Genomic DNA, 25336 nt, shown 5'->3' with positions numbered 1-25336 from the left:
TCAAAGTACTTGAATGCTAAATGGCAAGAGAAAAACATCAGAACGGATCGAGAAAGACTTAAAACACAGGACTAGATTTAGGAGGCCATTTTAATATTCTCCTGTATCTTCTTCACCCTCCCCTTCAATAGAATCGGTTCCGACCTCTTCATAATCCTTCTCCAGTGCAGCCATGTCCTCCCTGGCCTCAGAGAACTCTCCCTCCTCCATGCCCTCACCCACATACCAATGAACGAAGGCACGCTTGGCGTACATCAGGTCAAACTTGTGGTCGAGTCGAGCCCAGGCCTCTGCAACGGCCGTGGTGTTGCTCAACATGCACACAGCCCTCTGGACCTTGGCTATATCTCCACCAGGAACCACAGTGGGAGGCTGGTAGTTGATGCCCACCTTGAAACCAGTGGGGCACCAGTCCACAAACTGGATCCCACGTTTGGTTTTGATGTTGGCAATAGCAGCGTTGACGTCTTTGGGCACCACATCTCCACGGTACAAAAGGCAGCAGGCCATGTACTTGCCGTGGCGAGGGTCACATTTCACCATCTGATTGGATGGCTCAAAGCAAGCGTTTGTGATTTCAGATACGGTCATCTGTTCGTGGTAAGCCTTCTCGGCAGAAATGACAGGAGCGTAAGTGGCCAGAGGGAAATGGATTCGTGGATAAGGCACCAAGTTGGTCTGGAACTCGGCCAGATCCACGTTGAGCGCACCGTCGAAACGAAGAGAAGCCGTGATGGAGGACACGATCTGACTCATCAGTCTGTTCAGGTTGGTGTAGGTGGGGCGCTCGATGTCCAGGTTCCGACAGCAGATATCGTAGATGGCCTCGTTGTCCACCATGAAGGCACAGTCTGAGTGCTCCAGGGTGGTGTGGGTGGTCAGGATGGAGTTGTAAGGCTCCACCACGGCTGTGGAAACCTGTGGGGCCGGATAGATTGAGAACTCCAGCTTGGATTTCTTGCCGTAGTCGACAGACAGGCGCTCCATCAGCAGGGAGGTGAAACCAGAGCCAGTGCCTCCACCGAAGCTGTGGAAAACCAGGAAGCCCTGAAGACCATTACACTGGTCAGCCTGAAGACAGAGAAGGGTTGACAGAATCCACATGTCACACATATTTACTTTTGTCTTTCCAGATGATTTTATATTCATTTCATTACATGAACTAACCAGTTTGCGAAGCCTATCCAAAACAGGATCGATGATCTCCTTTCCTATGGTGTAGTGCCCACGAGCATAATTGTTGGCAGCATCCTCTTTACCATTAATCAGCTGCTCAGGGTGGAATAGCTGGTGGTAGGTCCCAGACCGCACCTCATCTATGGAGGAGTGGAAAATAAATAGTCACACATCAAACAAACTAAACTGAACTACATTTACTGCTCTGCAGCAAGTGGTGAGACTTACCAATGACAGTGGGCTCCAGGTCCACAAACACGGCCCGGGGAACATGCTTTCCAGAACCGGTCTCACTGAAGAAAGTGTTGAAGGAGTCATCTCCTCTTCCCACTGTCTTGTCACTTGGCATCAGTCCATCTGGCTGGATGCCATGTTCCAGGCAATACAGCTCCCAGCAGGCATTGCCAATCTGGATGCCGGCCTGACCGACATGGACTGAGATGCACTCACGCTGGTTAGGAAGAAAAAATACATTTTAATCTGGGACACAAATAAAACATGTCATCTTGCATCAAAGTGCTCTAGGATGGACTATTATAATTAAGCTAAATGAATGTATGCAAAGAGCACATCAACAAATAATGACTCCCTAGACAGCTGGTGATCCTCCCTATCCAAATAAAATCAGTTAGCTACACTGATTTGATGAACCTCGGTGCCCAAAATGTGGCTGTGAAAGAATTAAGGACTTCATTCTAAATTGGCCGTTGGCTTGGTTACCAAATGTTTGTATTTAATAACAGAAAGATGATTGGATCGTTACATCAGTTGAAATAACTTCTCTCCGTTAAACGGGCAATAGTAAACAAAAAGGGTCAATCATAGGCTAATACAAACTAATACGCCAGTTTTTATTAAAAACATTTTTTTAATTCTTTTTTTTTTACAAGTATAGATACACCCATCAATGTGTTCAGAAGAGGAAGACATATTTGATAAATATTAAATGCTTACCAAAGTCCTTTAACAGTCATTAAGGTAACTGTCAACTAACGGCTAACTGCGACTGAGTTAGCCGTTGGTAAAAAAAATAAAAAAATAAGATAAACTATCTGACCATTTTTAAATGAACTTACATTTACAACAGGGCTAAAAAATATCTGCCCATAAAATCCTGGATAATAAATTGCACTTTATTTTAAAATGAGCGAACAAATTTGGAGAGCTAGTCTCCCCAGTCCTCGATTTCCTTTCTGACAAAAGTTAAAATGAAAAAAGTTGAAATATTCTTACCATTTTTCTTTATTTTTCGGATATGCGAGGACAAGGCAGAAATGTATGAACGAGTAGACTTAGAGGAGGTAGGCCTTCCGCGTAACTACAACAAATACAAGAACCGTTTGTTGTTGTGAGCATTTGAGTTGGCTGGATCATACCATTTTATGACAGCTGAGGGGTGGTCTTAGTTTTAATCATTTTTACGTGTCTAACAACGAATAAAAATCAATATAATAATAACAGCAATGATGATTATTTATAAAATTAAGTAAATATAATCTATGACCTTTGTGAATTTACTGTAAATAAATAAATAATATAACTGTATGAATCCCCCCACCATATTTTCCAGATGGTCACTCTCCCACTGCAAAGCCGCTACGTCCCCACCTTTGGTTTCAGCTGCAGTTCTTTACGGGTAAAAATAAGAGAAAATAAAAAAATAAAAGAAACATAATTTCTTCAAAATCATGGGTTTATTGCAGATATTCAAAGAAGGTAAAACAATGTGACGAAGCATATTATTATTCGTCGTTTTATTGGATTATACAGAGATACAAATCATTTGAAGTGACTGTGTTCACATCTGGAACATCATACAGATTTTATATGATCTCCAGCTTCAGGTCTTTAACATTCACTGATTCTGAATTCTCAGGTTGGTCAGAAGATTCCTTATTTCCCCATTCAGTTCAGGGTCTCTGTTTTTTTCGAGGGTCTTCTGCAGCTCTCTAATGCTGCTCTGTCGATACTTAGATTCTACCTGGATCTCTGCTGCCCTCATGTGGTAAACAGTTGACTCGCGCCTCTCATTTCTAATGAAATATAAATGTTTTGCGTAGCGGCTGTAAAGCATCTGTTTTTTCGCTGGATCCAGATCTTCTCTCAGCAGCTGCTCTCTGTAAATCTGCTCAGCTCTCTCGGTGTCTACCTTTGAATATAACTGTGCTAGAGTTACTTGTTGTTTAGGAGAAGAGTCATTGTAAGCTGCAATCATTTCCTCCCACAGACTGATGCCTTGGTTGATCATGCGGTCATCAGGATTGGATTCCCTGCCTGGATTAAGGATCTTCCTCATGTGGCAGATAGCAGCACATTTTTTGGTATATCGTGAGTTAGGATGTTTTCTCATGGCCTTCTTAGTTATTTCAACAGCTTCATCTCTAGAGATGTGCTCTCTGTACAGACGCAGTAATGGAACAAAACCACAGGAGCTGTTCATCGGCCTCTCTAGAACCTCTTCAGCCAAAGCTCTTGCTTCATCCTGGACTTGTTCTCCATTTGCAGCACGTGACTCCAGATAAAGAGCAGCAACATATAAGTTACCTGGATCTCGTTCTTTGGCTGATCTCAGTCTCTCAAAGACTTCAGGCCCTAAGACGCGCTGGCTTTTTATGAGGAACTCTGCTGATAGTTTGGCGTAGCTGCTCTGCCACTCCACCGAGTCCGGCTGCATCCGGATGGCTCCCTGGAAGAGCTCTTCAGCCTCCAGCTTCTTCTCTTTATCAAACTTCATCAGGGTCCAGGCCTTCTCTGCACAGACCTCTGGGTGGCGCTCTAACCCAGGTGGAGCTGGGTATTCCCTCATCAGATCGTCGACCTTTGACAGGTAGTCTTCACTCCTCTCATCTTCTCCCAGGTGATGGTGTAGCCAGGCCAGATTCCCAAAGTTCACCATCAACCAGGGCCCTTCATCAGCGTTTTTCTGCCTCTGGAAGGTCTCAGTGGCCCGGTTGAAGAAGTTCAGGGTATCTTCAGAGAAGCCCAGCTTGTACTGGATATAGCCCAGCAGGTTGTATGTGTGACCTAGCCAGAAGTTTCCCTCCTCGTTGCTCATGTCTTCCATTGCGTCCCGGAGGCAGGTTAGTTTGAACGTGGAGGGTTGGAGGTCCCAGGTGAAATGGCACTGCAGCACATTCAGCCTGGACTCTGAAGTCTCTGTAGAGCTGCTGGGAAATCATGAAAACAAAGTTACTCTGTCCTGTTCAGAGAGAATGAAATGATGATTGTAGTAAAACATGGAGTAGAGTAAATGACTTGTACTGTTACAGTGCTTCATCAAGTCCAAAGGACTCCAAACCGCATCACACTACGTTCATTCACACTCAGACGTTGGCGGTGAGCTACATGGTAGCCACAGCTGCCCCGGGGCAGTCTGACCGAACAACTCTCATGGTTCTAAACCGACAACCCACCAGTTACAGGATAAACTGTGCTATCATTGGAAAGGATTGAAATGGTGCAGGATCACCAAATGATGAAAATACAAAGGATAAGTTGGAACTGTTTAAACACTGAGGTTAAACGTGAGAAAATAATGAAAGTTATAATTTTAATAATTTGATTTAGCCTAACCTCTGTTAGCTTTAGGCTGAACTTTGACCTACTGTACCTGAACTCACTCAATTTTCTCTACCAATGAGGGATATAAAGGAGAATGGAAAACAAGTACAGAGGAGAAAAAGGTCAACTAAACCCAGTGGGAGATTCATATTTTAGAAAACTTTCAGATATTTCCCATCACTCACCTCATGTTCCAGCTGTTTCCTGACTAAATCACGTTGAAAATGTCTTGATTTTGAAGCTTTCCAGTGTTTCTATCAGAGGCAATCCTGAAATGTCTGATCTCAGTCTCTCAACCTGAGCTCAGAGACACGTAAACACGTTTGACTGCAGGAAGTCAGAGTCTGATTGAATGAGGCTCAGCAGGAGAAAACACCAATTTAACAAAGCAGGGAGAGGCTGGAATTTAGTTTCTGTTTGGTTTGTCAGAAATAGAAACTTAACCAGAACAACTGAAGGAAAACTTTAACTCCAGGCTCTTATTTTGGAGCTGAACGCTTTTCTTCAGACTGGTTGCAGTCCGTCCGTCCGTCCATTCATTAATTTTCTTCTGCTTCATCCGGGGTCGGGTCGCGGGGGCAGCAGCTTCAGAAGGGAGGCCCAGACATCTCTCTCCCCAGCCACTTCTTTGATGAAGAGACATCTGCAGTGGTCTAAAGAAACAAGGAAATATGTGTAATAGGATCGAGTTTTTAAGACGTTTTTATTCAGAGATATACATCTAGTAGATGTATATCTTGTAGATGTACAAGAAGATGTAGATACACCTTGTTCGAAAATAGTTGGATAAAGTAAACATTTTCGGTGCTTTAAAGTTATATTTGTTTCTGTGTGGGTGCTGAAATGTGATTTTTTTTTTTTTTTACAGTTAAATCACCCTCCTTTCTTCAAGGAAACAACTTACTGCTTTCATTTGAGGCAACAGCACCATCTGCTGGTAAGTAAACGTTTTGGGCCTTTTCAGTGCCTAAAAGCACCGTGTCCTTCTGCTTATTCAGTGTAATATGTAATAAATAACATTCATTGGTATAAATAATTCAAGACCTGTAGTATAGAATGAAACTGTAGCGGACCTTATTTTGATTTTATTATTGAAAAACAGGAACTCTTCACTGAAAGTATCTGCTGGTGTTTGCATGTCTAAGTCAACATTATGGAAGCAATCAATAATCTCGTCAGTTTGGCGCCATTTGACCAAACTGGAGCGCAAGCCCCGCCCCTTTAAAATTTCCACTCACGTGCTTAGGTTCCGGTTTCTGATTGGAGGATTTACCCGTCTCTGAGTGACTCGTTTAACAGTCAATCCACGTCATTCAACACGGTGAGACACGTAGTCACTGGAGCACATAAGGATTTAGCTTCAAAATAAAAGCACATTCAGCATTTGACATTTAATAAAATGAATATAAAATGAAAGCGGAACTATAATGACAATAAACTTAACTCAGCACCATCAGATCGTTTTTGAAATCACGACAAAGGCGATTTAAAGTCATGTGGCACAAGATTTACAAAGGAATATTCTGGAAATTGTGATACAGCAGTTGTAAAATACTAAGGCCTGGGCATTGTTTTGGGAGTTTTACTTATTTATTTTATTTTATTGTCCAAATTGGTATTAACACGGTTTTTAGTTAGAATGAAAGCAGACTTTCACTGGAGATATTTTGATTTCAATAAATGTATTTTTGAACAAAACTTACTAGTTAGTCCATCCATCCGTCTGTCCGTCCGTCAGCAATGGTGAGAACTCATAAAAAAAAAGAAGTTCCAAAAAAATAGAAAATGTTTTAAATCACTTAAGGAGCCATGTTTATCTTCTGATATATGCTACTCCAAAGGGAGATAACTAAAGGACTAATTCACTCACACTGTCTGAAAGAAGTCTCTAAAACCTTCTCTTATTTTACAAGAAAGAGAAAGCAGCTAAAGTAGCATTCTTATTAAGGTAATACTGTTTTAAAATAACTGGCAAAACAATATGACATACAAGTGTCATGTTAGTCATGAGTTAAGTTTATAAGTTTTTCAAATAAAGGTATTTGTATTTTTACAGTGAGAATTTTATAACCGTCTATGTTTACTTACAAAATAAATACACATTCTCAAGTTCAATACCATGGTATTAATTATATTCAATGATTTTCTACCCATCATAAACAAATGCCTGGTTCCTACATCAGGATCTCACCTTGGCCTCTGATTTGAGAAAAACTGCTTTTATTTTGAAATTTAAAATCCAGAACTCCGTTTCCAGGTTCAGGTAACTTGACATTAGAGCTGAAGCCTGAGAAGTGGGAGGCTTTTTCATGCTTCTCCTCCCAAACTTTCCTTACCTTCTCTGAAAGTTATGACAAACCTCAGTGTGACTGGTCGGAGACAAGCCAGGAGGTAAGCACCGAGCCTTGTGCTTCACTTTCTGCCCTGCTTTGCTTTTATCAATTCATTATTTCCAAACAAGCTGTTTATTGTCAGGGCTTGCTGCAGTAAAACCACAGAAGTTAATGCTCCTGTAATATTTTGCAGTGATCCTGTAGTATTTATCTTACTGTACTATAATTTACTCTGATTAATAACATGTTTTCACTTTGTGACACCTTTTGTTTTTGAGTATCTAAATGCCATCTTTGTGGGTATTAATGGTGATAAGTTGACTTACCACCATCTAATAACTGCTTGACACCCCCCTCCCCACCCCCCTGTTATTTCCACATTTATTTATTCTCCATCTTAAATAGTATTTCAGAAATTTTAAAAAGTTGTGTTTATCATGGATAAATCTTTTGTAGCTTATAATTACATATTTAGCAGCAGAGTGGGACATCTTAGTTTTTAGCATCTTTAAACCTATTTTGTTACTTTTGATTTCTTTTTATTCTGTAGTTTTAGCCTCACTCTTTAATTTTTTCTGGCTGAAAGGTCGTTGAAGCTTACGCTTTTTGAGTGAGTGAATGTAAAGTAAATGCAGTGCAGATTTGGAGTAAACATCCCTTTTTTCAATCACTGTTGTGGGTGAGGCAGCTTCATGGGACGGAAATCCCCCTCAGCTCCCACTGTTGTCAGAGTTGTTAAACATCCTCAAAGTTTTCTGGCTGATCTCCTGTCTGTTATTACGGATAGCATCACGTTCTCCCCTGAGAGCCTACAGAGCCATCTGCTCATCACTGGGGTGAAATAATGTTGGTCTTTTTAATGATGCCTTTGAGCACTTCTTTTTTTTTATGGATGAATTGATGATGCAACATAAAATAAGTTTTCCTCTAATCCCCACAAGGTCTAAACCAGCGACTAAATACTGTCTAAACATCCCATCAAGCTCTGCTGAGGCCTGGCCTCAAATGTATAGACAAACTCTCATTGATGGTCCTCAGAAAGCTGCGGAGTTACCACACTCGTTTCGAAGCCACGAGCAATTCCTTTGCCAAAAATATTTACTAGATAATTGACCACTTAGAATTCGTTTAAGCTGGAGGACTAGAAGGAATATTGTTTATTATCAGAAAGTGGGGAAATTTTGATGCAAGGGCTTCAAAGTGACAGGCAATCAAAGCATGTAAAAGAAGATGCAAATATAAAATTTATTAAAAACAGAATAAAGAGTAATATACTACTGTACAATTACGGCAAAATTAATAACTGCACATTAAACAGCTGTTGAGTTTGCTAGGGGCAGTGATGGTTATAGAGTCTACCAACTGCTGGCAGGAAGGACATGTGATAACGCTCCTTTGTGCAATAAGGATGCACTGAAGGAGGTTGATTTACAATGGACCCAATTTTAGGTGTATTTACACATTGTTTAAGGTTCAGTGTTCTAAATTTACTCAAATTTTAACCTTTTAATCCAAAGCTGCTCCTCTTAGATGAAATCAAGATATTTAGGATGTCCCAAAACAGCCAAAGAACCATCAAGGTTCAAAACTGATGTTAATTCAGTGATACTGGAAGACCAGCATCATTGGCCACAGTGACAACAGTTTAACACCAATATGGGGAAGAACATCCCACACAGTACCTCCACTCACCTTCCTCAACAACATTGTTTACTCTGGATCACCTCTGGTTCCTAAGAACCACCTTTTTTGGGACTTTCTGAGATATAAACACTGTACTTCCTGTAGCAACTGAAGGAGTACAACCTCCCACAGGAGTTGCTGGTCATCTTTTACACAGGAATTATTCCGTCTGTCCTGTGTTCGTCCATCACGGTGTGGTTTCGTTTAGCCACAAAACATGACTGGGTCAAACTTCAACCAACAATTAGATCAGGGAAGAGGATGCTGACCTTTCCTCCATCCAGGAGCTATACAGGTCAGAAAAGGGGCAGCTGGCATCTCTGCAGACCACACACATCCTGGACACAAACTGTTCAGAATTTTACCTTCCGGTCAGCGCTACATAGTGTTATTTTCAAAAACCAGCCACCACAGGTTGTCTCTTTCATGACCACAAAGTAGTCACCCATACTGTGAAAAAAAATTTTTTTTTGCACAATCACAATACTTCTTCCCTTTATGCTTTATTCTTATTTTATGTCCTTCAAAGTTTCTACTTTTATACCTAATGTCTGCTGTGAGTGCTTGGAAACTTAAAATGTCTAGTTTCTACACATAATCTCGGCCAATAAAGTTGATTCTGATATAGAGACATGTGCTCTGAAATTATAATGTCAACAAACAGGTCAAATGTCTTCTGGAGAAAAGTTTTACGGTTTGATGAGACGGTTTGGCCAAAATAACAAGAAGTGTAGCTGAAAGTGTCACAGTGAGGCTTTCAAATATATTTGTAGCATCATGCTGTGGGATTGATTTGGTGTTACTGTTGGTTTGCATGAAGTTGTTGGAGAAAAAAAACAAGATTTTGCCCGCTGGAATTTCATTCTGATGGTTCCTGGGTCGGACCCTATGTACCAGACCTGTTGGAAAATGTATGAGCTATCCTTGAAAGACGAGTCGTGGTCGGAAAACAAACTGATTCTGATTTGATTTTAACAATTGTACTGTGGTCTGTGGTTGAATATCCAGTCAGAGTTGTTGATGGCAATAGAAAAGTTCCATTCTTAAAATCCATTATTAAAAACCCAGAGTATGATATTAATAATTGTGTGTAAACTTGTGACATGGTTCTGTGATGTGATGTTGTACAGTAGAATATAATTCAGTCTGACCAGAAGAGGCCGGCGGCTGAACTTGAAGCTGCTTTGTGTCCTTTACTTGACACAAAGTGTTAAAGTGGAATTTCTTCATCAGCCTTTGAAAGATGATGATGATGATGATGGAGAGCCTGCAGGCGCAGAAACCTCTGCTGCATTTTAAATGCAAACATCTTGCATGGTTGCGTTGGTGTGGGCTTGTTGGAATAAATACTAGTGTGACAATGAAATATTATGTTGGAAGCAGCATTTATAGCAGCGCATCCATAAATTTGTGCTGTTACAATTCTCACGTGCTGTAGTCATGATATCAACATTATCTCCTCAGCTTTTAGATTTTAAAGGGGCAGTATTATGTAAAGTCAACTTTTTTAGCTTTAGATCATGTTATGTTATTCCTTCATCAGAAACATACCTGGAGTTTCGCCTTAAATTTTTTCTTGCACGTTTGAGAAATCCTTGAATCTCCCGTTTCAACCATTTAACTGTGGAAAACCCGTCTCGCCTTCGAGAAGCAGCTTCTCCTCGGAGCTGCAGCTTCCAAGCTTCCGCCTCACAGAGCAGCCACAGCATGACTCCCTCGCTCGGCTCCTTCAGACTAGTCAGCAGAAATTAGCAAACACCTTGTAGAACTGCTGATCCCATTGTACGAGCTACTTTTCAGTGAAACGCTGGTAAAACATTGCTGGAGGGTTAATAGAGGAACGATGTTGTGATGCCTTCCTGAAGGTGGAGTTTCAGAAAGAGACAGAGGCCCAATTAGCATTAAAGCATTAAATTACAAAGTCCTATTTCTTTAAAGTCATATTTGACTGAAGGTAATTTAGTTACTTGACTGTGCTACAAAACTCTACCTGGAGAACACTTAATGTGTTAATTTACAATAATTTACAGATGTTAGAAATGCTCAATCTGTTGTTGAAAAAACTGTAAAAGAGTGAAATTAACTTAAATTCTGATGAGGACCAAATATATTTGGCACAGTGTTGATTTAACAGGCTGGCAGTAATCAGCAATGGGTGGTGGAGGGAATTTATTGGTAATTACGGCCTAAAAAGCTGGAAAAACCCGAGTGACTCTGGTACTTACTCTGGAGTTTTAACAGTAAGAATCGTGCAATAGAACAATTTAATGGTTTTATAGCTTTTTGAAAATTCCACGCATCTTGGTGCCAGTAACCAGCCCATGCTGAAAAGGAAAATATATATATATTACCAAGTTCCTTTTTGGTGTTTGTACTCTAAATCTGCTTTAAGGCAGAAACCAACGCAGGTCAACAAATGTGACGACTGCAGTTTTTTTTTTATCCCTTGAAATATTGTGGTGGAAAAATCTCCCTAGAGGGAGCTGGTTATTTAGATAATTAATTAAGTTTACAGTCCTTTACTAGATCAATTTAAATCTGATCTAGTAAATAATCTCCAATAATAAAGATTTATTATTGGAGCCCTGGGGGAAAAAGTGACTATCAAACAGTGAAGTTAACTGTGGTTAAGCCAAAGAGTTTAATTTCAATTAAACCTTTCTATTTCTCTGTAGTACTTGTTTATATAATTTATCCCTCAACATTTCTCATGTTTCCTAAATACCTCAACAATTGAATGTCTCCATTCAGAAATGATCAGTTTGTCACAATGATTTTTCTTTGCCTTTTTCTAGAACAACAAAAAAAACATTTAAAATGTATTGTCTAAGATATTTTTGGATGAATAATGAGCTGATTAGAGTTGAGGAAAATAATCCACATGCTAAGCTATTAGCAGCTTTCTGGAGCTCACTCTGGGGAAACTGTCTTCCTGCAACAGGACTCTGGGGTTTGACTTACTGCTGCCGCCTCAAAAATAGCTTCCCTGAAAGTTTAGTCTGAGGTGTCTGCAGGTCAAAGCTACAAACATACTCTAATTTTGTAATGAGAACCTCCACCATCTTCCTGCTTCATGCATTTTCAGCTTATTTACACCTCAGAGTTGATGGAGGACAGTTTATTTAATAAGGGCAAAATCAAATCTGAGACTGTGCTCGTGAGTCCTGTAGCTTGATAAGCTGCATGCCGTCGTATTTTTAGCTTTATTACAAGTGGTTTTAATTTTAGCAGGTCTGAGAGCCGGTCTGTGCACGGCTGTGGCATGATGCAGTGAGGACAGAGAGAGCTGGAGTGTCAGGAGCGAAATAAAACCGGTATGTTTTTACAAGAAGAGGCTGCACACTGGTCAGATCTGGAGGGGAAACTGGAGGCTTTCTTACTAATATCCTAAATATCAGGATCTCAGACCTGATATTCCTGAGACCCAAGTTTAGCTTGAGAAATTACATTTACATCTATATATTAGATAAATCTCAGTTCATAATCATAGCCAAAGTTTAATATTGTCCCATCTGAATTGAAGTTCTGCAGCAGCTTGTTGCTTATTTGTAAAATAAATTATTGAACTCCATTTCATTCAACATGTGGGAGCATTTAAAAGAGCTCAAAACGTGCCGTTAAAAATATGTGTTTTCTGTACACTGTGTGCACAATCATTTTCACCATGTCATCATTTTTTTCTAACTCTAAGCTGGATAAACTTGAATAAATAGCAGGACTAAATCCATGCCCAGCTTTATGACAGCTTGATTTTGACAGTTCAAACTGAAAAAACAGAACGACTTTGCTATAATGATGTTAGCCTTTAGTCATAAGTCATTAGTTGGTCATAAGTTGATTAGTTTTGGGATCATGAGTTAATTACCTAAATTAAATTAAATTAGGAGCTCATGTTTGAGTCATTTGCAAAGTCAGTGTTTTTTATAATATATTCAATTTTCTGAAATATTAAACTGTTTAATCTTAATCAACTTAACTTGAAGTTTCTTATCTCCACATCCGCTTAGTTTGATAATTGACATTCACTCTGAAATAAAATCCAATCTGAAGTAATTTATCTTTTTATGAGCAAGAAGTCACATATTAGTTTAAACACGAAGCATAATCAATGAATGCATGAAAACCTTTGCAGCATGACAAGGCAGTTGGTAGCACTGCAATATGGTTGTTCATGATTGTGATTGAGAATTGATAAACCTACATTCTCCCTAATTTCCTTTCTTATAATTTCCTCGTCATTTTATGAGCCTAGGTGATTTTTAATAATAGGATTTTTGTTGAAGGAAACTGTACATCAAGTTCATGCAGCCACAGTGTTGGACATTTATCCATCCGTATGTATAATTTGCATTCAAAGTTTAAATAAAGCCGAAGGTTTCAAACCTTGGCCTGATGACTTACCAAATTTAATATAAGCAGTCGTTAGTGATCGCAATACTATACACACTGATGTGATCCATTTCTTCTAAAAGTGTGCAAATAAGCACATCAGTATTAAGGAATTATTTACCTAAAACAAGATCATCTGTCTTACTAAAGTTACTTGTAGGATAGTTTTGTCTTATTTCAAGTATTTCTACTGGAAATTAGACCAAAAGTACTTGGTTAGATTTTGAGTTTTTGCAGTGAAGATTTGCTGAACAGAGCGAGACATCAAGACAGTTTGGTCACATAAGATGATCTTCTGCTTTTTACTGTCAAAATGTAACAACAGGATGAAAATGCCTCCCATCAGCTGCTGCTGCTGCTGGGACACTATGAGAAACCAGTGGAAATCTGCCCTCTGATCACAGGATAGGAAAAGGTCAAACTGAATCTCATGACATGCTTGCTAACCAAAGCACTTCAAAAATGTTTGTTAGGCTTTTTCCATGTAACTGTGATGCCTGAAAAAGTTTGCTTATAGGTGAAGGGAGATCATCAACTCTTGTTTCAGGCTCCAGGCCTAAACCCCTTTAAAACACAGAGGTTACCTCTGTTTGGTGGCTCATAATGGAATAAATGTGATGTTTATTGAGGAAATGCTTCCCTGTCGGATGAAGTGCCCAAGTCCCATAAAAAGGCCTAACAAGCCTCTCCATTCCCGCAGTGGCCTAAATGGACAAAACTGTCTTTATGTCCCACTTTGAACTTCCTGTTTACCCTTCAACCTGTAATTTACTGACTTCTTCGTTTTCCCCTTTTTATTTTTTGCATTTATGTTGAGTTGGAAATTCATCTCATAGTAAGTGACAGGAAGTCTTATGTCATCTCACATTTCTTTACATTTTGCTTCCAAACTGACTGAGTTATGTGTAATATTTTGAACTTTTGCTGCTTTTTCATTTATTTTTCATCCAGTAGCTTTTCCACAACAGAGCATAGACAATGTATCATTTGGTTGATCTATTTAAAGTTTTTATTAATAGGTTTTTATATGAAGCCTTCTTTAAAAGTTAATAATAAATCTGGTTCTTTGGAAGGGAAATGTAATAAGATGATAAATCACTTCAGAAGTACGAAGCTCTGCATAGTTTAGTTCAGAAAGTTTCATTTCCCAGTTAAAATATTAAATATATTGGGAGATTTATAGAAGTTTGTCTGTAAACTTTTCAAAATAAGATGGGTGGATAAAAACCTAAAATCAGTTAAAGCTACAACACCCTGTTCACTTGGTTTGTCTATTATCCTCGTTGTGAAAATGATAGTTCAATCCATTCAATGTGAAAATGTTGATTTCACATTGGTGATTAAAGAAAAATTGGTGCTTACACAACAAGTAAAGGTTTATTATTTAACATTATATTTAAAAGGTCTGTCCTTGCATTTTACTAAATGGTGAATTTGGCTGCATCTTTAGTTCCCCAGTGAATGATTTAAAAATATCTCACTGAGTAAAAATAAGATTTTAAATTGAAAAACAGTTAGTTGAAAATGGTTAAAAATTAGTCATGATTTCAGGTTATCTGAAAATCTTGGAGTACACCTTGCGACATTCATATGTTCAATTAAACGTTGTCATGCCTGGCAGAGTTGCAAATCACATTTTGCAGTGAATACAGGAGCAATTACCAGGCCCAATCCAACGGCTGATTGAATCAGCGCATTCTGGAAAACTGAATTAGACCATAAACATGTATTTTCCACTGGAGCAGCTCAGTGGAGACTAAGGTGTGCCCACCAAGAGATATTTCAAAGAGTTATATGCCTCCCATGCCTTGTCATTACCCCGACCCCTTCCATCAAACAGAGGCAGAACCAGTGTAATTTCCACCAGCTAAGGAAATAACACGATATCAGATGCAACATCTCAGTTGTTTCTGGGCATGAAACTGGCTGACATCTGTTCTTGTTCTGTAGTTATGACAATAAAACATCTGGAGAGTCTAGTAGCTGATGTTATGAAGGAGATAAATGGGTCACAGTCTCCTCTTAAAATACAAATGTATGAAGCAGATATCTAGGTCAGCCGAACCACTATAGAAAGGCCTTAAGCTAATTTATTCTGCTTATTTATACAGCCAGAAATGTCAGAGTGGAGGTGACTGGAGAAGACGGAAATGAGACAAATTAGATTTGAATAAAGTTCTATCTGATGGGATTTATAATATAATCTATGACAGTTCAGTTTGTCATGTTGGGGAAGATAGTTTTGTTTATCTGGTTCCCATTTTCACATGACTGACAGCAAACTGAGAAACATTTTGATTTGTGAGCATTCAGTTTAACAATCTGAGCCACTCTCAAATAGCTGAGTTCATTAATATACTATTTAAGTTGTTTAAACTTAGTAGAAACATACTTTAGAGCAGTGGCTTCCAAGCCTTCCCATCGTACAAAATACCAGCAGCTGAGATTTATTGCCTAGACTATTTCAGGTTTAAATAAACACCAAAGTTATTTTTATAGAAATAAAAATATCCTTTATTGTCCGATTATGAGGGAAATTCCTGTGTAACAGCAGCAAAGTGACAGACAAATAAACTCACACAAGACAGAATATAAAAACACAATAAAGAGTAAAAATCCTGTACAGTGAGGAAAAAATTGCAACATAAATACTGTGTGGTTTTAGAGAAATAGTGTGCTCCAGTCTACAGGAATGTGCAACTGAATTAGTTTAAAAATATACAAAATACATTTGAAGTCTAACACCTGCTGAGAGGAAGGATCTGTTATGAAGGGAGAAATATTCTGGCTGTTTCACGCTGAAATGTTTGAAATGATTTGGCTCAATTTTTACATAAAAAATGACAACATGACAGGCAGTTCAGAAACGGCTTCCGGTTTAAAAACCAATTGAATTCTGGAAGTAAAGCTTCAGTTCAAGGCAAACTTGGAGTTTAACTGAGGGAGAATCAAATATTTAATGTGTGAGAGATTTTAATAATGCAACAGTGTGGCTCCTACTTGGTTGTGGAAACCCAAACTGGTTCTTTGCCCTTTCCCCCCCCCAATAGAACCAGTTAAAAACCAGTTATGGCATAAGGTCTGATCTAGCACCACTTTGCTGGAAAAACACTAAAACAAACCCAACATGCCAAGACTGTAGCGACATCACAAACTGCCCCGACACTCATTAAATTTGTTTTACCGCGTTATGATTATCACACTTTATTTCGTCTAACGATTACAATAAAATGTGCACTCATTTTAAAAATGTAATTAGATGTCTGGAGATGATCTCCAGACCCCCCACTTGGTGTTTTACTGCCCACAGTGGGGATCCGACCCCAAATTTTGGAAACCGCTGCCTTGAAGGAATGTTGTGGCGATATTTGAGTTTAATTCCAACTAACTGAGAAGCAGCAGGATGATGTTTCATGTTAAATACACGTAAAAGTACAGTAATCACAACTTCAGCAGTAAAAAACTAGAGGAGCTCGACTTTGCACTTACAGACCGGACACGGAAAGTAAAATGTTTCATCGTAAAACACCTCAAAACGTGCATTTTTCCTGGAAAAGGGCCTCCTTTTATCCTTTGATTCAGTCGCTCTGCAGGAGCCACTCTACATCCAAATGGTGCCTCTTCATCCTAAAACTCTCCAAGTGGCTGCTACTTCCTCTCTGACTTTATTGAATTCACTTGGTGACATTTTGGACCTGCACAGACATGGACTGCATTGGGGGCCTGATTTTGGAGGAAACAATGAAGCTTCACAAAAACAGTTTGAAAACAGCGCAGCAACTAAAGAGGCATAATGCCTCATTGTGGGGTCTGAATGTGGCCGATTGTGTTTGCTGGAAGGAAGAAGGAGGAGCGTCAGGATGCATGTGACGTTTAAACTTAACCTGATTGTCATTATGAAGTTTTTTTTTTCTTCCTGTTTTTATGGAGGAGGAATAGGATATTAGCGATGCGACGTTGGTTTATGACGGAAAATGTCGCTGGTATCGATGCGGTCTATTTAAAGGTTTGAAAGCGTCTATGTGAAAGTGTTTTATCTAACAGCAGCGTGACGCGTCATGTGATATTGGATGGTTTCTGGCTGCAGGATGCCCGCGTGTTTGTGTCTTTGTATCGCAGTATTTTTTCAGCGCTCAGTTTTTGCTTGTCTTCTCCTCTGATTTCCTGCTGCCTTCAGGAAGCAGCTTTCAGGATGACCCAGTGCCTTTCCTGACAGGACCCCCCTCCACATCCCCTACTGGGAGACAATGGGAGGTTTCTAACGGGTGCATGGAGTTATGTTTGTATGCTTGTACTGATGTTGGGGGATTTATTGAGGGAGTTTTAGGCTTTCCTTCAGGAAACGGCAGATTTATCCCAGCAGCAAAGAGGCCCTCCTGTCCGAGTGTTTGCTGAGTGTCAGACTGAAAGTCCTCTTAGGATTGAAGACATGAAACAAAACTCCTCACCTGTAGACAGTCAGCGTTAGCAGCTGTTTGCTTTGTTTTAACCCAAGTAGAAAACCCTGGTAGATTGACAGCCAATAGATATTTTTCATTCAACCAAGAAGTTTGTTTCTGATGGGAAATATAAGCAAACAATTTTAGAGGAGTGTTAATTTAGGAAAAAAGGAAAATGAAGTTTCTTCTTCTCTTATCTTTTCAATAATCAATGGAACTTTTTATTTTAAATTGGAGCAATGAAACCGTCATAAAGGTTTTTACACAATGTTCTTCCAGTCTGAGTTCAGAAAGCCTCCTTGTCATCACTCTAATCTTTATCTGTGTGATTCAGTAATAGCTGGGCCACTCCAGAACTCCAGTTTATTACTTCCAACCAGAAGAAACATGTTGGTAAAATTAAAGCCATGCTTTAATAACTCTACCCTGGGGTATGAATAATTTGTGGCTCCTCTGTGAATTTTTATGCAAAGCATTTGGATTAAAGTTGGAATAACTGTGAAGGGAAGAATCGAGGGGGCTTGAAACAGTTAAACTCTGCCGTTGTAACAGAAATGACTGACAGGATGGTATGCATTTGGAGCTGGAGGCGTTTTCATGGTTTGGATCTGATTCTGTGAATGTGTGCATGCTGAGGTTTCTGAATGGGTGTTGTTTTCTCACGTAAAGCAGTCAGTTTGTGAAAGTTTCTGTCAGAGAGAGGATGTTGCTGCTAACTCCCTTCCCTTCTTGTCAGTCACATCGGGTATCCGTCTCTCTCTCTCTGGCTTTCCTTTCTTGGGGAAAGGGTGGTGTTGGGGATGAGGTCACCGTTTCAAAACATGGCCCCAGTTCTTTCAACAGCACAACATTTCCTCTTCCATGAGTCCAGCTGAGTACAGAACAAACCAGTGTCTTCCTCTGCATTACTGGCACGCCTGTGAGGCTGTGCTGGGATAGCAGGAAACTTCTGCACTCGGCGTCACATGTTCCCTCTCAGCCTGCAGGGAAAGATGCATGAATACTAATTTGTTCTGTACTTGTCTTGTTTTCACTGGTGAGGCAGGAAGGCACGTTTGCTCAGAGAAGTGCTGCTCATCGGATGAAATGTAAATAGGGACCATTTCACACCAACTCAAAGATGCGACATGTAACTTTTTACATATTTGTTAAAACTGTCAGCACAGGGGTGGGCAACTCCAGGCCTCGAGGGCCGGTCTCCTGCAACTTTTAGATGTGTCTCTACTTCAACACACCTGAGTCAAATAATGAGGTCGTTAGCAGGACTCTGGAGAACCTGCCTGAACAGAGGAGGTGATTCAGCTGTTGGATCCAGGTGTGTTGGACCAAGGAGACGTCTAAGAGTTGCAGGACATCGGTCCTCGAGGACCAGGACTGCCCACCCCTGTGTCAGCATGTCGTGACAGTTTGAGACATAATCTATAAAAAAATGGATCTCCTTCACCTCCTCGCTGAGCTACTGTTGCTGTATGAAGAAATGCACCGCCACAGACCAAAAACAACCAATCAGAGCCAGGAGGAGGGTCTGAGCGCTGTCAACCAACTTAGTGTACACGCTGCTCAACCTACTAATGGTGGAAAAACAACTTACCATTACAGGAAAAGCTTTTGGTCATCGGTGGCCTCAACCAGCTTTCATTCTGTACTGGTCCCACCATAACAATTGGTCTATTCTGGAGTAAAAAGGTGTTAACTGTGTTGACTGAGTCACGTTTTGGCCAACATTTACCAATATTACCATATAATTTCAATGTGTAAGCTATTAAACATTGTATAAATTTGCACAGGTTTGAGGCAGGTTGTTGGGGACGTAAACACGACAACACCTGGACGCATCAGTCAGCACCAAATAACGAGGTCTTAAATTATCTAACGGCTACGAACTTGTTTTGTATCATGTGACTCAGTACAGTCTCTTAAAAGCCCTGATATTATCCCTACAGGATTACACGAACAGACATGGCTCAATAAAAGTTCCCATTAAAACAGGAACACCTCTTTAAGAAGTCAATCTGTTGCTGAATAATTTCACCTTTAACCAGATGTGCCGGGGTTTCAATGTGTTACTGGTTGTTTCATAAGCTGGCGTTACTCGGTTTCTCATATTAGCAGTTATGTTGTCATATAAAAAATGTTTATTGATGTCAAGATGTAAAATAAATTAGGAGCATTTTGTTAAACAAGTCCTGTGTAAGTCAAGTATTTGTATTCTACTGTGGCGAATGTGTAGATTTTACTTTGTCCCACAGAAGTTAATTTTTATTTACTGTTTTTATTTCCATACATTTTGATCACCTGACCATCTCATGCCAAACATTCAGTGAACAACTCGATTCTGTGAATGTGTGCATGCTGTCGTTTAATGGACTAAATCTGAGGCGTGAAACTCATGTTTATTTTGGGCCATATAAAAAATCTGAGCGTTCCTACGCTTGTGCCAGAATATATTGATAAAATCAATTAAACTGTTAAAATATCAATGCATAGCTGCTCTTCCAGTATTTTGTGATTGTTTTACAGATTTTGTGGTGCCAACTTAGAAATGTTTGTAAGGAATTTTTACAATATTTTGCTACTATGTTAAATGTGACTTTTTCTTATTTGCCGTATCAATTACAGACTGTAACTTGACATCAAGCAAAGCTGAGGCAGCAGTCACTTAAACTCAATGTTTCTGACCAATTGCGAGAAAATTTGCAGCAAAAACTGACAACATGTGGAGATTCTCGTAATTTGGAGTGTAGAGGGCCACATAGAAAGCTACAGCGGGCCAGATTTGGCCCGCGGGCCTTGAGTTTGACACATGTGGACTAAATGATTAAAGTCACTCACTGCTGCGGGATGGTGGCCTATTTTTCAATCGGTATTTTTCACAAATCCACCAGTGTGGCTGTGTTGATCTCTCAGGAGTACAGGGCAGTTGTTGACTGGAAAATGAGGCTGAGATCAGGACTGCAGGCCATTCAATCCGCTTTATTTCCAAGTCTTTGATAAACGTTGTTGTGTTTTGGTAGCTTTCTAACCTTTAACATGCAAACATACCGAAGTGGAATGCAGCCCCATTTTTAACACTTCAGTGTTGTATTCTCTAATTTATGTTTGGTGAGAAATGGTCTGTTTGCTCAATAAATTAGGCCGCTGACATGTCAGCCATTTTTAAGCATTCGACATGCTGATGTGAGTGAATCTTCATCAGTGCAGACAGAGTTTTTTTCATAGTTGTATTATAAGTTTAGGAAAGTTTTAATTGGGTCATTGCAATGTGATTTCCGAACCAATGTACTGTCATAAAAGTACACTGCAGTACTTTTTATGGCATGTCCCACAAATCTGCGGCAGCTTGAAAATATAAAGATGTATGCTACAATATCAGATGTGTAGAAAAGCTGATCGTAAAGTTTTACTTACTTTAAGCAGTTTATCATCTTATGTCACAGATAAATCTTTGAACATCCCAACCAGAATTAGAAATGTTAATTATTTCTTGAAACGAATTGAATGCATTCAATTTATCTTTTTCTCTCCCTTTTCAACCAGCTAGCATGTGATTAAACTATGGATCTTTACAAGCATTTTAATTGCATTGAATTTGCTCGACTGGTGAGTAAAAACGGGCAAAAACAAATTGGTTGTAACTGTATAATTGGTGTCTAGGATTGAAATATTTTCCTTAAAGCCAATGTTGGTGAAATGTTGGCTTCCAAGGAGTGTTGCCCTCTTTCTCAAAACATAATTTCAGAGACTTTTAAATTTAGAGTTAAGTGCTGTTAGACACGCTCTTTATGGCCATTTCTGTGATTGTGTTTGTGGCTTGTCTTTATGTGAACCGCTCTTATGTTTGCACTTCTTTTGGTGCGAGCGACTCGACAGCGTGGCTCTCAGCTGGTCAGGACCGGAGGGGGGAGTACAGGAAAGGAATGCAGCTTCTTCATCCAGTCTGTAATTTGGTGTCATCAAATCAGAGAGAAAAACAACAACACTTGAGTTCAGGCAGAAATGTGTGTGTGTGTGTGCGCGTGTGTGTGAGAGAGGGAGAGAGTGTGTGTGTTTTGAGGGATGTTCTGGGTGAGAAGTAAAGAGAGTCATGTGAGTGGAGCTGGGTTGAGACAACGAAGCGAGAAATAAAAGCAGATTAAAGGTTGCTGATGTGGGCAAATAAAAAGATGGAGAAATTAAGAAGGATTTGGAGAGTGGAGGGAGGAACATCTAAGTGTTTTTGAAAAAACAAAAGAAATCCAATTTTGCTACAACAGCTTTTATAATCCTGCTCATATTTCAGAAAACTCCCAACATGTCTGTGTGTATTTTGTTCTGTTTACATAACTTTACTGTGTTCTTGCTGATGACTTTTGTTCATCCATCTCTACTAGAGGAGACATTCCCACAGGATCACCTGCCGCCTCCATGCTTGACCATCTGGATGGTTTACAGTAGCTGGACTTTTCAGTCATCTTTGAAAACTGAATCCACTTTAGTTCATGTAATTAGAAAAAGCTGCAAACTACATTACAATTTTGATAAATCTGTATCACAAAGGTAGTCAGATTTAGTAATTAAAACGATCACAAAGAAAGCAATATGTACACAAGTAACAATGCTGCATAAAAAAATCTTAAAAGGCTGTTTTCTAACTTTACTGTCACTTTTTTCATAATTCTTACCTTCCCAATCTGCCATTAGCACATTTATCAGTGTGTACACAAGGGTGATTGACAGCGCTAAGACCCTCCTCCTGGCTCTGATTGGTTGTTTTTGACTGAATGATGCATTTCTGCAGATAGCAGTTGGAACAACATTTTTCTCAGATTATTTGTCTTGTACTGTTACAACATGGTGACAATTTTAACATGCATGTAAAAAATCTATTTTTATAAAAGTTACCTACTGCAGCTTTAACTTAAAGCTCAAATCAGCAGACACTGCCCCTCACCTAGCAACGTCATCCCGTCACCTAGCATCCCAAGCTGGTTAGATGGTTTTACCGTTGTATGAGATGTACAATGGCTGCTGGAAAAGACAACTGCTTTGTTGTTTATTTCCATCCAGAAACCACTTGCTGCATTCTTGTTGGTTGTGCAGGAGGCTCTACTTCTGCTTTTCAAAGCTGTAGATGGACCACAGACGTTTCCTAACCTGTTCCAGGAAGCATAATGGGTCCCCTTAAGATGCACTTGGATAAGTACATCGGTGTAGTATTATTAAACTGTATATCTAGATACAATCTGACCTCTGACGTACCCACTAGAGATTCTTGTAACTTGTTTATAACCTAAACAAACTGTGTGTTCGTGCCCTGTTCTAATTTTGGCATCTGACGCTGTCTGGAAAAGAATGAAATCGGATTTAATTTTCAGGTCTGAACAAGGATTGAAAGGAAAATAACATTAGGAAAAAATAAGTTTAGGATAATGAGATAAAAATCTTATTGATACCCTGACGATGTTCCCTCTGGGAAATTAAGGCTCTAGCAGTAGGACAGCATCTCACAAACAAACGGCTCACATGCTTACACACACAGTAAGCATTTACACAAGCATACAGACAAATAAACAGACAGGCAGCAGCAGGTTATTGCACAGACTAAGCCAACAGTAGACTAAATGATGAATTCTCTAAGGCTTCCTCCCACATTCTGTTGCTCTTCCTCTCCCTGAGCCTGGAGGTGAAAGGTCAGGTGTCACAGGAGACAAAGTATTTTCTAAGTCTGCTAGTCCTGATCAGGGGAAAGAAAGCGGATGCTCAACAGATTCCTCTGGTTGCTGATGAGATTATTGAGGACGACGGGGATCATTTAAAATGGCCACCAGAGTCCAGCTGCATGCCAACCACAGAACCGAGACCATCCATCTGTCCATCCATCTGTTCATCCACCTGTCCATCCATCCATCCATCCATCCATCCATCCATCCATCCATCCATCCGTCCATCCAACCATCCATCCATCCCGACCGTCTGTCCATCCATCTGTCCATCCACCTGTCCGTCCATCCATCCATCCAACCTCCCATTTGTTTTTCATGTCATCCATCCACCATCCATCCATCCGTCCGTCCATCCATATCCATCCGTCCATCAATGCATTCATTCATCCATCATCCATTATTTTTTGTAGTCCATCCGCCATCCTTGGTTTTTGTTGGTTCTATATTCAAAGCCTGACCACTGCTGAAATATCTGCAATTGTTTGTTTAGTCCGTTTTAAAAGAATCATGGAACCCAGATGATTGGTTTAGATTCTGCAACATCAGGTTTCTGGAGCCGGGATGTTTGGATGGAAACTGAATGAACAGCGGCTGATTTTGGTTATTTAAGCCTTACTTTCGTCTTTGGGAACATTACATGTCTAGAGTTTGCAACAGTTCCCTGAGGGGCTCCTGCTGTGGATTCAGGTAAAAGGTTTCCTGTCTGTGTGACTGATAGCGGGATTTTCTTTGACAGCAAGAAGTGTGTCTGAGCTAACAAATGATGGATGTGTTCACGGGTTATCAGTGGCTGGTGAGCCACAAGGCCGACAGGCGTGTTTCAACAGCATGTGTTAGGAATGTGCTGCGGGGGAACACGCGTGTGTATGTTTGAAACTAAATAACTGACTGCTTGTATTTGAGGTTTGGCTCTTGTTTTCTACAAGGTGCTGCTGCATCTGAGACATTCGATGCATTCATAGATTATGCGGGTGAAAACCTAAACCTTTAAATACAGAGCGTATTTTTTTTACATTAGTCTTCCCGTTTATTGTTTGGATGATTATTGTATCCATGACCTGTTCTGATCCACGGGTCGTTTTTCTTGACAGCGGTGTTTTGCATACCTCTTGTCTTTGTTTTACAGGGCTGTGTGAAGCAGGAAGGAGGAAACCTCCCTGAGCTCCAGCTGCTTCAATCTCTCATTAAGTGGCTGAGGAAGGTAAACATCCCATAATGTTCTGTTTTCAAGTCTCAATCTGTTACTTTTAGGTTGCCATTTTCTGTTGGCCATATAATTGTAGCAAAAATGTGTCATTACTTTCTAGAAACATCTAAGTGATGACTTGTACCTCAGAAGAAAAGTGTGTTAACATTGAATAACTAGGCTGTGAAGGGAGACGGTAAAGCTGCTGTTTGCTTTTAGCTCTTTGTACTTTATAAGCAGCTGTATATTTGTATATTTTTAAAAATGGGGGTTGTGATTAACTAAGAATAAAAAGAAAAAAGCAAACAATGTTTCAAAGTTTGTAAGTGGCTTAGTGTTGTTAATAGAAATTTTCTGCACTATGTTTTCAGATTATTATTAGGTTGTCGTTTTAAACCAGCATTAGTACAGGAATGATTTCTTTCTCTGTTTTTCTTCAGCCTGGCACCTACCGGAGATTTGTGGCACTGAGAGGGTTCAGTCCTGAAAAATGACCCAATCAGTGCAAGTTAATCCGAAGGTGCCTGGTAAGGAGCTACAACTTTAATTTTAATATTTGATTTCAGAAACCTGAATGTTTGTGAGACTAATTAAAGAGTTTTGATTAGTGAGTAAAATATGTTTCAACAATTATGTAATAATTAGTGACAAATAAAGAATGAAACAATGGATAAATTGGTTAAAGCTATGATGATTAAGGCCACCAAAAGAAGATAAAAAAATAAAATGAACAGAATAAAGTCATAAAAGTATGCCTTTGAACACATACGAGAATAAAGCCATAATAATTAGAGAATAAAGTTGTGCACAAATATTATTATGAGAATAAAGTAATAATGTTAAGACTTTGAGGAAGTATTGGAAATA

The 25336-nt window shown here is 39.6% G+C and overlaps 3 protein-coding genes across 6 annotated transcripts in view; 1 reads left to right on the top strand and 2 right to left on the bottom strand.

Moving 5' to 3' along the window:
* Positions 1-72: 72 nt before the first annotated feature.
* On the bottom strand, positions 73-2516 carry LOC103463315 (tubulin alpha chain-like). 2 transcript variants are annotated; one of them, XM_008406585.2, is made up of 4 exons: positions 2410-2515; positions 1405-1627; positions 1168-1316; positions 73-1071 (listed from the first exon to the last, which is right to left on the bottom strand). In XM_008406585.2, the coding sequence occupies exons 1-4, from the start codon at positions 2410-2412 to the stop codon at positions 91-93; spliced, it is 1356 nt and encodes a 451-aa protein (XP_008404807.2). In that variant the 5' UTR covers positions 2413-2515; the 3' UTR covers positions 73-90. The 2 variants fall into 2 exon arrangements, with proteins under 2 accessions (XP_008404807.2, XP_081462276.1); XM_081606150.1 differs by having other exon boundaries at positions 73-1316; positions 2410-2516.
* Positions 2517-2610: 94 nt separating this feature from the next.
* Positions 2611-5437, bottom strand: LOC103463317 (interferon-induced protein with tetratricopeptide repeats 5-like). The gene has a single exon (XM_081606153.1). It carries the CDS (start codon positions 4238-4240, stop codon positions 3032-3034), a length of 1209 nt encoding a protein of 402 aa, XP_081462279.1. The 5' UTR covers positions 4241-5437; the 3' UTR covers positions 2611-3031.
* A 1570-nt stretch (positions 5438-7007) lies between these two features.
* kank3 (KN motif and ankyrin repeat domains 3) overlaps positions 7008-25336 on the top strand; it is a 39955-nt gene continuing 21626 nt past the window's right edge. Inside the window, exons 1-3 of one of the 3 annotated variants that reach the window (XM_008406588.3) lie at positions 7008-7128; positions 24410-24484; positions 24910-24996. In XM_008406588.3, coding sequence (XP_008404810.2) covers positions 24960-24996 — 37 coding nt within the window. In that variant the 5' untranslated portion in view covers positions 7008-7128; positions 24410-24484; positions 24910-24959. Of the gene's footprint in view, positions 7129-17056; positions 17149-24409; positions 24485-24909; positions 24997-25336 lie in introns of those variants that run through there. The other 2 variants (XM_008406591.3, XM_008406590.3) reach the window with 2 other exon arrangements.

Source organism: Poecilia reticulata, chromosome 4 (assembly GCF_904066995.2).
Source record: "Poecilia reticulata chromosome 4, P_reticulata-male-v2, whole genome shotgun sequence".
Taxonomy (NCBI): Eukaryota; Metazoa; Chordata; class Actinopteri; order Cyprinodontiformes; family Poeciliidae; genus Poecilia; species Poecilia reticulata.
Note: the sequence above shows the minus strand (reverse complement) of the source record. Positions and strands in the feature narration are given on the sequence as shown.